The 12,378-nt window shown below is 42.3% G+C and overlaps 1 protein-coding gene across 7 annotated transcripts in view; it reads left to right on the forward strand.

The window, feature by feature from the left end:
• The window catches only part of LOC143376298 (multiple PDZ domain protein), an 84,217-nt gene extending 74,084 nt beyond the window's left edge, over nt 1-10,133 (forward strand). For 4 of the 7 annotated variants that reach the window (XM_076826443.1, XM_076826444.1, XM_076826446.1 and 1 more), the window contains 15 exons: nt 1,180-1,277; nt 1,582-1,789; nt 1,876-1,966; nt 2,060-2,256; nt 2,844-2,938; nt 3,017-3,083; nt 3,902-3,952; nt 4,029-4,130; nt 4,253-4,324; nt 4,984-5,107; nt 5,232-5,386; nt 5,599-5,754; nt 5,824-5,958; nt 6,313-6,486; nt 6,982-10,133. In XM_076826443.1, the coding sequence (XP_076682558.1) occupies nt 1,180-1,277; nt 1,582-1,789; nt 1,876-1,966; nt 2,060-2,256; nt 2,844-2,938; nt 3,017-3,083; nt 3,902-3,952; nt 4,029-4,130; nt 4,253-4,324; nt 4,984-5,107; nt 5,232-5,386; nt 5,599-5,754; nt 5,824-5,958; nt 6,313-6,483 (1,722 nt within the window). In that variant the 3' untranslated portion in view covers nt 6,484-6,486; nt 6,982-10,133. Of the gene's footprint in view, nt 1-1,179; nt 1,278-1,581; nt 1,790-1,875; nt 1,967-2,059; nt 2,257-2,843; nt 2,939-2,965; nt 3,084-3,901; nt 3,953-4,028; nt 4,131-4,252; nt 4,325-4,983; nt 5,108-5,231; nt 5,387-5,598; nt 5,755-5,823; nt 5,959-6,312; nt 6,487-6,981 lie in introns of those variants that run through there. The other 3 variants (XR_013087064.1, XR_013087065.1, XM_076826448.1) reach the window with 3 other exon arrangements.
• The last annotated feature ends 2,245 nt before the right edge of the window (nt 10,134-12,378 follow it).

Below are 12,378 nucleotides of genomic sequence, written 5' to 3' on the forward strand. Positions count from 1 at the left end.
GGTGCGTAAATTTTATGTATTTTTCGTATTTGTTATTCTTTCACCATGTGTATTTGTTTTTCATTATTGCTGTTGACATAGCTGCCTGGGATATTTATAAATATTTGTGGAGCTGTGATTTTTTTTTAAAAAAATGTTTGCATTCGAAATGTCGAAATGAAGTAGCCTAAGAGGGATTCCCAAACCCAGCCAAATATCTTTATCGCATTCTTCGTGTACCTAATCATTAAGCAAGACTACTGAACATGCAGCTGCATCTGTGACATCCACATTTCCACTTGCAAACTAATAGCGAACGTGTTTAAATCCGGATGTTCGAGCTTGCAATGTTCTCTGACAAAACAATTATCTTTTCGAAACGTGGACAAAAATTCAGTGTTGAAAAAACGCGACTAACTCAGTGCCCGATCGAATTGCGATCAGTCACCGTGCGCAATTCTCACGCTACCATCGCAATGGTTCGAGACCTTGATCGCCGGCGGAAAGCAACGTGTATATTCGATCCCGATGCCCGATGTATAAATTAATTCGGTGGATGGGATCGATTGTGTTGCGAGGTACAGCGGGAAAACGGATCGCTGTGTCAGTCTACATCGCGGCGCGCTCGGGAATCGACCGCGATGCACCACGTTTCGAAATTTACGATCAAAACACTTAGGAGCGCGCGTGTGCTACCAATTTTAGATAATCTCGCGTGTTCGATCGTTTCGCGGAATTAATATGCGGGTGCACTCGCTACTCGCTGCGCCACGTATCTCGTAGTCTCCCGAGTAATACTGAATCCAAATTTTATTTATCAATCTCATAATTATTCTCCAAGTGCGCCGACTCTATATTCTACGAGCCGACGATTGTGTATTTTGGAACTGCAGAGTGTTACGTAAAAACAGAATCTAAGATGAAGCAAAATGTGTTCAAAATTTATGGAAAGATCGTCTGCTAGAACTCGCCTGTTGCTTTCCAGCGCGGTGGATTTCAGGACGTACATATCTCTCGCGAAAAATCGAAAATTCTTCCCGTTCCATCGTTTCGAGCGTAAGGTAAATGACACTCGCGACCTTCGTTCTCTTTTATAAATAATCCCTTCTGTTCTCGGCTCTGAGACGAGAGAACGCACGCTCGCTTCAGATATTTAAACTAAAGAAGAAACCACCTGATTTCGATCTCTTCTGGTCGCAGGGAGGGGTCGAGGGCGAAGAGAAACAGAGTAGCTCCAGATCAGATTTCAGAAGGCAAAGTACACGCTCTTCAGATGGCGCGGGATCCAGTGCGCGAAGGTAAATCCGAGTGATGTACAAGTTTATTGGTATCGTTTCTCCGCATGCTTTATTGCCCCGTGCTATTTATACGACGCCCTGAAGAACCGCTGCTAGAGAACAGAATTTAAGAAGCACGGTCTCGTTCAGATACTAGGCTAAAATGTTTACCAATACGGCCGGAAGACATGAAAGGCCCTGTATAAAGATATATATGTATCGTACCACGGGTCAACGTTGACCCGTCGCCCGACGTATATCCCACCGGTAGGTTGCACGGTTTAAGAAGCGAGCCTAGGTAAGCAGCGCGGCTGTTCTGCTCCAGATCCTCCATGAAGAAGTCGATTCGTAAGAAGGCGCCGTCACCGCCTTCCAATCCGGGCATACTGCGAGAGGTGAGCGAAGAGAAGGAAGACCATGCACCGAAGGAGGAAGAGAAGGCCCCCAGACGGAAGTATTCTTCGGACGAGAGCTCCGAGGAAGAGGACACCAGGGACCTCGAGGGAAACATCTACACGAAGTCTGGCATGGAGGTAACGAGCCACAAACACGCCCGGCATCCCATCAATTCGAATGCCCCAATTACAAGTACCTACAGAAGATTTTCTCCCATTTTTAGATCTCGAGAAAAAGCGCTGCCAACGTGAAACGCTCGAAGGCCGAGATCGAGGCTGATCCTGAGGCGGAAGACGAGTTCGGTTACACCAACAGTACGTACATAATTGCAAGCACAAGTTGATTGCACTTAGATGCTAGCTTTCCGAGTTTAAGAAGTTTGAATCGTTGCGGGGCCGTGTTCACAGTGAAGGTCCAGAAGAAGTACCATTCGCTGGGGCACAAGGTGTTGCTGGTGAAAGTGGAGAAGGAGAAGCGCACCTTGGGCATTGCCCTCTCCGGGCACAAAGACAGAAACCGAATGGCAGTGTTCATCTGTGGCCTTAATCCAAAAGGCTCGGCTTTCAAAGGGGGCCAGCTTGTAGTGGGCGACGAGATTCTGGAGGTGCGTTCCCTTTTCTTTCGCCCCAGTTTCCCTCGTTTTCGCGTAACGATTCTATCAGATGTTCTCCTTCGGACACGCGAGATCGATATTCGGCAGTGACATTCGCTTTCGTGCGATGAAAGCATTAATTAGCTGCGAACCTGCGACCCCTCCTCGGTATTGATCTTAGAGCTCTGAGCGGCTGTAAATTATTCCTCGCGTAGTTTCAGTCTGTTTCGAGCTGTATTTGGGCGGTTTTAGCCTTGTCGTCATTCCTCGGCTCTCGGTTTTCTATTTTCCCCCGACATCATTTTTCGGCGAATTAAATAGTTTGACGTGGTGGAATGTACGAATGTAATCGCAAGTGAGAGATAATTTCTCGTGGACAAATGGAGAAATAAATAGTAGCTGTGGATTATAATTCTTTCCCCAAACTCTGGAGAAATATTGATTTTTTTGTAAAGTAGCTTTTATCCAAAAACAAATTCGTCTTTGTACATTTGAATCGATTTCGTTCGCGCTCACTCGTGGCACGAACCGTGGCTCGTTTTGCAAAGCGTTCCACTGTAAAAATGCCTTCTTAAAACATAGATGTTTGCATTGGTCAGGTGAATGGCTGTGTTCTACAAGGAAGATGTCACTTGAACGCGTCCGCTATGATTAAAGGCATGGCTGGCACCTGTTTCAAAATTGTCGTCCTGCGGTAAGGGACAGTTTCCTTTTCTTTCAGCGTTTCTAATGATGGGCGAAATTAATTTCGGTGCGATACTGGAATTTACAGGAAGACTGGAGCCCTTGATTATATTGCTGTGAAGCCGATCATTCAATTCCCTCCAACCTTGGATGACGTAAGTCTGTTTATGATTCTTAATATTCTTTAAAATAGCAGATCTACGGTTAGAACAAAATTCCCCCTCGCCGCAGCGCGACTCGCGCGCCTGCGCGGATAGATATAATGGGCGGAGTGGGGGACCTTGATTTTAAGGAACCAGTTTATTTTTGTGTTCACTGTAGGTATAATTATTTCAACTTTTACAATAGAGTGATTTAAAAAAAAGATCAGTCAAAGAAATAGTAATGATTTACTATTTCGTTAAGTACATTTAAGTATATTTCTTTGAGTATAATAGTACTAATTTACTACTTAATTTATTTAATTTGAATAATAATTTACGATACTTCTTAACACAAATGAATTATTTCCACGAAACTAGTACGTAGCGAAGCTTATTTCAAAGTAAATTAAAATTACATTCACAGTACAATGAAACAATTACACGAAGCATAAAAAACTATGCAAAAAGAAGTGCAGAAATAGAAATACAGAAGATTATAAGCGATCGCTTCTTAACTAAAAATAACTTTCGACGAAAACAGAGAAGCTACATCAATTGGACATCCTACTCCATCCTTTCAAGCACCATAGCCCCAGATTCCTTAATCCTACTATGAAATCCTTTTTAAATACCTGGCCACATAAAACAAACGCAATGCTCCCTTTGCCCCCTTTCATAAAGAAGAAAATCTTCCTCCCAAATTACCTTCCATCAACCCAGTTTATTATGATGCCCCCTACTATTCTCCACTATCCACATACCATTACCCATCCTCCACCCATTATCAGACCAACAACTTCAGCCAAACTCTGCTTCTCTTTCCCTCGCAGTCGGAGCTGTTCAACCAGTACAAAGGTGTGCGCAACGTGCCCGTGAAGAAGGCAAGTTTTACCAAAGTTAGAAAACACTTTTCAAATATTTCAATTACTCCATGCTATTGATTTTCCACGTGCGTAGGGTCAGTACGGCCTGGGGATAATGATCATCGAAGGGAAACACGCGGAAGTCGGCCAAGGTATATTCATCTCCGACATACAGGAAGGCAGCGCCGCGGAGCAGGTAATCGGAAAGCAATTATCTCCACGCTAAGCGAATATCAAATTAACGACACCGTCCCTCGTTCCTCTAACGGCTGCCTTTCCATTCGATTCACGACCGACATTCTCATTTGCGTGTCACAGGCTGGCTTGCAAGTGGGCGACATGATACTGGCTGTCAACATGGACTGTCTGCTGGGCTCGACTTACGACGAGGTAACGAGCGCTGCTGAATATTTATCCGCGACGATCCGTTGTTTCTTCGTTTAGCATTAAGGGGCCTGCTTTGATGCCATAAAGGGACGTAATTAAAAGATGAGTGCAGTGAAGTGGGGGCTAAAGGATTTCTTCTATTCTTCCTTTAATCAACGTTTCATATAATTCCATTACTTGCTTGGACAATTTCTGTGATCCGAATTTGTGAATTTTAAATTCCTGGGTTCGGAGGGAGAGGATAGGTAAAACTTGTTAAATAAGTGGAGTTATGTTTGTAGAAATAGGGGCAAAATATTGAGTCTGTTCCTTCAAAGGGCAATGTCTGACCAATTACGTGGCTCGACTACTGGATGAATCTTGGTACGCTTTATTTTTCAATCTATGTTGGGTTTCAAGGGAATTGTAAAGTAGTTAAATGGTAGCAGCATTGTTGTTCGACGATGGGAAGCTGGCATTGGCCTTACAGTCTTCATTTTCATAACCAGTTAATCGGGTAACGTAAAAACAGCCGCGTATTACATAAAATGCACATGGCCATCTGTTTTCGACGAGGGTCAAGTTGATTGCATCTTACCAGTTACGTAACAGGTGTTTCTGCCTACCTGTTGAGGCTGAATGGTAAGCATCAGACTATAACCGTTACTCGTTCCTGCCTGCAGGCCACGAGCCTGCTGAAGAAAGCGGAAGGCGTCGTGACGCTTACGGTGTGCAATCCGAACCAGAGTAAAGTTGCGAAGGAGGAGGAGGATAGAGCTAAAGGAATTATTCCTGAACCTGAACCAGGTGACTAATGCAATTCGTTTTCTCTTCTTTTTTTTTTAATCCAGTAGTTTATAAGGGCAACATTGTTTTATTATTCCCATTTACCTTCTCATATCATCATTTATTCTTTATGGTGTTCTCGCAGCACAAAAAGAACCAGAGAAACCGAAAGAACCTGAACCACCACAAGATCCGAAAGATTGCAAGATTCAGGTTGGAAGAGACACGACGATAGAGTTCCAGAAGGAGAAAGACAAGGGCATTGGCTTCACTATATGCGGTGGTTCTGACACGCCAATGGTAAGATTCAGTTTAGAAATACACTTTTTTTATATAGGTACTTTATCAGTGGCAACGTGCTTTTAAGAGGATTCAAAGGCATTTCGAGAATAGCTGATTTTGTAGTATTTAAGTTGGTGATAGGGAAAAAGATTTTTAGATAATAGTTGAATGGTTTTGAGAGGGGCGTAATCTGATATCGAGAAAAGTTAATCAACGTTCTTTAATTACAGAAAGGAGTTTTCATCATCGAAGTGTTCCCCGACGGAGCAGCGGGCAAAGATGGCCGACTGCAGGGCGGAGACCAGATACTCGACATGTGTGCTCAAAGTTTCAAGGACATGGAACATGACAACGTTCACGCAGCTGTTCTGAAAGCCACAGGAACTGTACGTAACGATTTATACGCCTTTAGCAATTTTGTCTTACGACTTATGCTGATTTAATCGATTTTGTAGATCACGATGGTGGTGCACCGTGCGGAGAAATCGGAGGAGGAGATCGAGGTGGAGCTGCAGAAGAAATCCGGAAAAGGAGCTGGCCTCTGTTTGACGGGATACAAGAGTGGAAAAGGAGCATACGTGTCAGACTTGGTGAGGATCATTCATAAATCATTTACGTGAATTTTATTTACTATCTCGAGGTTCTCCAAGTTGACTAGTTTCATTCTAAGTTTTGAGTTTCTTCAAGTTGACGAGTTTCAATTCAAATTTGTAAGTCCTCCAAGTTCTCCAAGTCGATCACTTTCATTTAAAGTTTTCGAGTTGACTAGTTTCATTTAAAATCTCCATATTGGAGTAGTTTTATTTTCCACTTGAATATTTTCTAACTCGAAAAATTTTATTTTCCACCTTGAGGTTCCCAAGAATCAACCTCAAAGAAGTGTTCGACAAAATTGATGTTCTTCGACGATAATTTTCATGAAACCATAATGTATATTCTTATAGTTGCCTGGTGGTAGCGCTTTGGAGTGTGGAAAGATCGTCAAGGGAGATCGGGTGGTGGCAGTGGGCGGTCAAGATGTCCGCGAAGCTCCAGTCGAGGATATCGCAGTCCACGTGAAAGTTTCCAACCCGGTGCAATTGAAACTGGCTAGGTACAAGTCCGCTAAGCCATGACAGGTGAATATCTCTTAACTGCGTTCAAAATTTTCACAATTATGACTAAATTAACACAAAATTCATTAGCCACCTTAAGGTCACTTAAAAGCAGCCCTATCGATACAAGATTTGCTTCAAAATCTACAACTAAACTCAACTACTACTGTACAAGTTTCTAACTAAACAACCAATAACTTCCTCATGGAGGCAAAGGGGGTGAAACGCTTCTCTGCACGATCCAAATGGCCAAAACTTTAACCATCTTTTACAAAAGAACAGTTCACCTACCACACCTAGTTTCTTCCCAATTTTTCATCCTTTTAACAACTAATATACCCACAAAAAAGTTGGTCTAGGATTACAAGAAGAAGTCCCATTTTGCAAATATATGATTTCATTTCCAAAATTCGTGGTCATTATTTCCTCTGCACACTCTGTACGCAATACAAACTTATTGACCCGAATTTTACGATTGAAACCCGCTAATCGTTCCGTGTTCCAAACTCTTCTGTCCAGGATTCTGCTGGCGGAACTCCAACCACCACGAATATTAGGGCAAGGATCCCGAACAGACAGCGTGGACTCTAGTGTGATATAACTGACTATACCAAAGTAACTCTTAACTATAAGTACAGTTTACTCGTAAGGACACACCTAGCTCTATGAGAAAACGGGGAACGGTGTCGATCGTGTTTGCGATTCGCTCGCATAGCCGATACGCAATCGGGGCCCACGTTCTCACCGCGAGACCACGTTCCAGACTTTTCCACGTCGCGAACCAAACGGCGGCTGAGGAGCGAGTAATAAAACGTTTAAAAGCACGATGCAATTTAGAAAGCGATTTAAGCGTACGATTTTATAGCGACTCGACGATTAGTCTGTTAATGTAGCTAACGAGGGAAACCAATCATCGACGAGCCAGACATCGTTGAACGTGTAAAGATTCCGTCTGCCAAAGTGGGATCTGGCAAGTAGTCGGTACGAGATCCACGTTACACCACATATTGTTTAGTAACGGCCAAGTATTTACGCAGTCATAGAAGGTAATGTCGTAACAGCCACGGTGAACCATTTTTCGCGGCTGAACGAAGGGAAAGGGATCAGAGGGAAGAGAAACTGTAAGTTCCGAGGAGCTTTAAGAGTACCCAGGCTTATGTTAATTGGGTTAGCTATGGTGGGTCAGTTACGTCCTAGCAATATCGATCGACGACGCGTCTCAGAGAACAGAGGGGGGATGATAAAAAAATTTCCTCAAGCCTCGTTTCCCTTCGTGGCCAGTTCGCCGTGCTCCCATGCAATCAGAGCTCTTGCTTGTACGTTTCGTATCGCGTTGTCGTTTTAAGTTAGGCTAATTAGAGAATTTATAAAATTCTAACTTCCTTCGCGGTTTGAAAAACCGACCAAGGGACTCTCATAGAAGCAGGATCGAAGCTTGCGTTTTGTTTTTAGCGAGTAATTTAGTGCTCGATGACAGAGAGGTGTTTAAGGAAGAATATTCGTAATGTGTGGAGAAGAATTTATGGCCAGGTGCGAGTGGCGTGGTGGTAGAGCAGGGTGTTCAATCGTTTATGTACATTAGGTTCTTATGAGGTATCGTGGGTTGCATACTGTGAGACGTAAGTCACGCCATCTACCATTCCCCTTCTGTATGTAACCTGCCCTACGCGTTAACTGCCATGGGCGAAGCCCATGAAAGCTTCGAGCTTACGGTTTTTCTTTAGAATGCTTGCAGTATATGAGTCCTTGGATTTACAAAATTTTTAGTAATATTACTCCTTTGATTTGCAAACATTTGAGTTATATTACTTCTTGAATTTGCAAACTTCTGGGTAATATTACTCCTTCAATTTGCTAACTTCTGATTAATATTATTGTCACTAAGAGTGTTATGGGATATCTAGTGCATCATTAAGCTATGAGATATTATTTTCAAGAAACCAAAGGATAACGTGGCAGTTGGCGTGTTAAGAAACTAGCCCGGCTTGTTGATATCGCGTATAGTTGAATTTCTCGTATCGTATCCTAGTCCTTAGCATAGAATTTCAAAAGCGGAGGAGTGCGAGCCAGCGAGAGATAAGATGAAGTATCCGTTGTTGCAGTTACGAAAAGACTTGGAAGCGCGTTTATTTAAGTAAGAAAGGGAAACGAAGAAGGGTTATAATAGATAGGCGCTGCTGAGGCGTTCTCGCGTCGGAACGTTCTCGTTTGAATTTAATCGTAGAAACATACCGACATCCCGATTCATGCACGAGTGTCCCGTTCCTCGCGATGTCCACACGGCATCCGATCTCGTCGCTGCACGCGCTCGTGTCTGGATCGGAGCACCGTAGACCTTTACTTGCCTCGTGGAGCACGCGACGTTTAGCGTTAAAGCCTTTTCACGCGTGACACTTATGAGGGTCACGATTAGTATATTTGGAGTATGTTCAATTGACAGAAGCAAGGCTTGAAAAATGTAGAAAGAGACGGGAGAAGATATAGAGAGAAAACTTAAAGCCCCTTTCACACGGAATATTTCTCTGGCCCACAACTGACACTTCAAGTGTATTGGTCGAGATAATGCTCGTTAAAAAAGTGTAGCAGAAAACAGATACAGTGTCAATATATTTGAAATACCAGTTCTGAACCACAGAAGTGTTTTGTATGTAACAGCTCTTGAGGCCCTTTCACACGGGACGTTTCTGTGGCCCACAACCGATACTTCGCGTACATTTACTAGGCCGAGGTAACGCTTGTTTAAAACTAGCACCTAGTTGTTCGTTGCTTTTGATTTCGATACATGACATCGAATTGAAATCGAGCCACACAGTTTAAGAGTATATAGTTATAGTCAACGAAAATCAGCAAGCGAGCGAGCCCCGTGGAACAGATATCTATATCGAATAATGAAATCACGCGTATTTATATACACACACATATATATATACATATACATATTTACAAGAGCTTTGTTATTCAGCATACACAACGGATCGAAATCAAAGGTAATTCGCAAATGATAATTATTACCGCACCTGCCTGCCTTCGTAACACGCTCGTTTCGTTCGCACGCTGTACGCAGGCTGTAAGAGCGATGAACCGCAATTATTGCGCGACGCTGTCTAAGGGGAAGGGCGCGGCAGGACGAAGAAACGTTTTGATCGTAAAAACGACGTTGGTACGTCGGGGGATGCGCGGAGTTTTAAAAGTATTCGTCGTCGAGTAGCCGTTAGAGGAGATTTTAGAGCGTTTTGCAAATTAAAATAGAGGGATCGCCGCTACTCCAACACGTCTTCGAAATTCGGGGAGCAATACAATCGAGCCACTTTTACAGCCAACGAGGTCTTGAGATTATTCACGATCATTCTTATTATTGCCATTGCTACTGTCGTTTATTATTATCGTAATCCCTGTCATCGCGAGCCACTGTCACTGTAGCGCGGCACTACCGATGGTAAGACGTGAAGATCGATTATAGAAGGCGGATAAGCAGACCGAGATCTATTAAAAGCATTAATTGCAAAGTGGCAAGCAACAGAATATAATAGTTCTCCCAGTAGTATTACAGAATATTCCTGTTTCACACCTGACTACAAGCAGGTAAGTGATGTTTCGATAGAGTATCGTGGTTATAGTTTGAATAAAATTCAGTGGCCCCGAGAATTTGGGAAACTTTTATTTCGCTGGAATTCGCCTTCGTTTGTTTCACGCTTTCACTTTCCTAGATTCGTTTATGAGGTGTATGATACTACGATTTCAAAAAACACCAGGTATTTGTGTTTTATTTAAACGAGTACGTTAGTATTCATAGTTTTGGCGCGTAACAGATTTTCGACTCGCGGTAACGTATTGCAGTGTGATTGTAACAAGTGTCACTGTCCGTTTTACTATCGAAGACCCATTTCGCTTGTGCTCTTCTTTCTCGCGTGCGCGCGAGCGCCTTCTAAGTGGACCAAAGAAATCGTTTATTGGCCTCAGAAGTGGGTTACCAGCACGGGGCTTCGCGAAGTGCACGATTAATTAACCATAAAAATACGAACGAATAATAGTCGGTATGAATACAAAGCGGATTGTATTTGGTGGCGAACTTTGTGCATATTAATTAAGCGGATTCTCAATTTTTAAATTATTCGTGCGCTCCAATAGGACGGTAGACGCTTGGGTCTATACTGTTCTTTATTCTTTGCAATTGTACTTCGACTCTGATAGTGCTCTGAAAATTTCAGTGGAAAATATTCTTCTACTAATTCTTCTTTTTTTAAATTAGTTTTATTTAATTCAACTTTAACCCGCCTGCTTAAAAGTTCAAGAAAACTGTATCTCCTTTTAAATTTTCTTTATTATTTACTCTACAATTTACACACTTTTAATCCTTAAGACCACCTTGGCCAGGTAAAAAAAATGCTGCATCTCTAAGAATTTATTTCTAACATAAGTGACAATTTCTACATTTATTTTCAAATTGCAGAAGAAGACGTCTGTACAACCACATGTTTCTATTCTTTTCATAAAATTGTATGATTGCATCAAAAACTTTTCAACTCCAAAATTACGCAAGGAAACCTTGTAACTCATTTTTCTATGCTTTGCAATAGTATAAGAAATTCCTTCACAAAAATGCTCTCGAACTATTTTTCCATTTATTTTTTTTAGATATTTATTTATTCTTGCACCTTTGCGATTGAACAATAGTTGTCCATAGCATACCTTTCCGTTTTAATACTTTCGAAACTCGATAGCATCGCGAAACGCATTTTCGTCTTTTTGTTTCCAACCATCCAGCCAGCATCGTCGCGAGGAGAATTATTCCTTTATCTCGCAAGTCCGTTTCCGTTTGAAAATGCAATATTATTCGCGTCCAAGGATACCGGATCGTCCGACTGTCGCAAGATCTGACTCGCTCTCTGTCGAAATAGAACGACACGGATCGCTTGGCCGTTTCACGAGGCGTTGAGCATTTTTGCCAAGTGCAGCCTACTACGCTCTAGGCGCCGACGGATGGATCCGACGACGGTGAACTTGACGTCCCGATGATTTCGCGTCTGCAATCGAACGAGCAAGAGGGAAAGGAGGAAAGCTGGGATATTCGCGGTTGATGATCATCGGCAATTACCCTCGTAGAAAATTTAGCTCGGGTAGTTTGCTCGTGCTTCGTCGTAATTACAGGGACGATTGCACACTTCGATTCATCATTCAAATTATCGTCGAATTTGCGACACCAAAATCTGCCCCATCAATTAAAGTAATTAACATATATCTTTGATGATGTGCTTAATGAAATTAATATTTCATTCCTTTTTCCAAGCAAAAATTTTCGTGAATATTTGAAGTGAATAAATTCTGTGTGTTATTTCCACTTCGATTTTGTGGAAGGTATTAATTTTTTAAATAGATGAGAGAGGAACTAATTCGCATAAAATAGAGTTTTATTAAAAAGTACGAGAGATCATAGTTGCATATTTTTTTGTCGGTGGTCGTTGACGAATTAGTTCCAGCAGGTTTAGCCAGGTGATCCAGAAAAGTGAGCATGCTCGTGTTACTTTAATAAATCTGCCAGTCAGCGCACACTCATCGCGAGATGCGAATCTTAACGATACCTATTTGCATATCTTGCTAAAAAAAATATTTCGAAAACGTGAAAGTCTCGCGGTGCTTTCGTACAATAATTCATGTGGAAATAACATGGTCCGCGTGATGGCGTTAGCGTGTTTGGGGTACACTCCCGAAGTGCAAAGTATGACGAACAGATCGCTGTTCACAAGAAAGCGACGAATTCGGGGCAATTACAGTAAAACACACTTTTACGAAATAAAGAGCTGGTGCTTAGAAAAAAGGCATTTATAATAGCTTGATATATTAAATGGAAGTAAGCGGGGAATTGAAACGGAACGCCACTTTCCTATCAATTTCGCGCCAAAGCGCGAAGGCCTGACT

This window comes from Andrena cerasifolii, chromosome 14 (assembly GCF_050908995.1).
Source record: "Andrena cerasifolii isolate SP2316 chromosome 14, iyAndCera1_principal, whole genome shotgun sequence".
NCBI classification, from domain to species: Eukaryota; Metazoa; Arthropoda; class Insecta; order Hymenoptera; family Andrenidae; genus Andrena; species Andrena cerasifolii.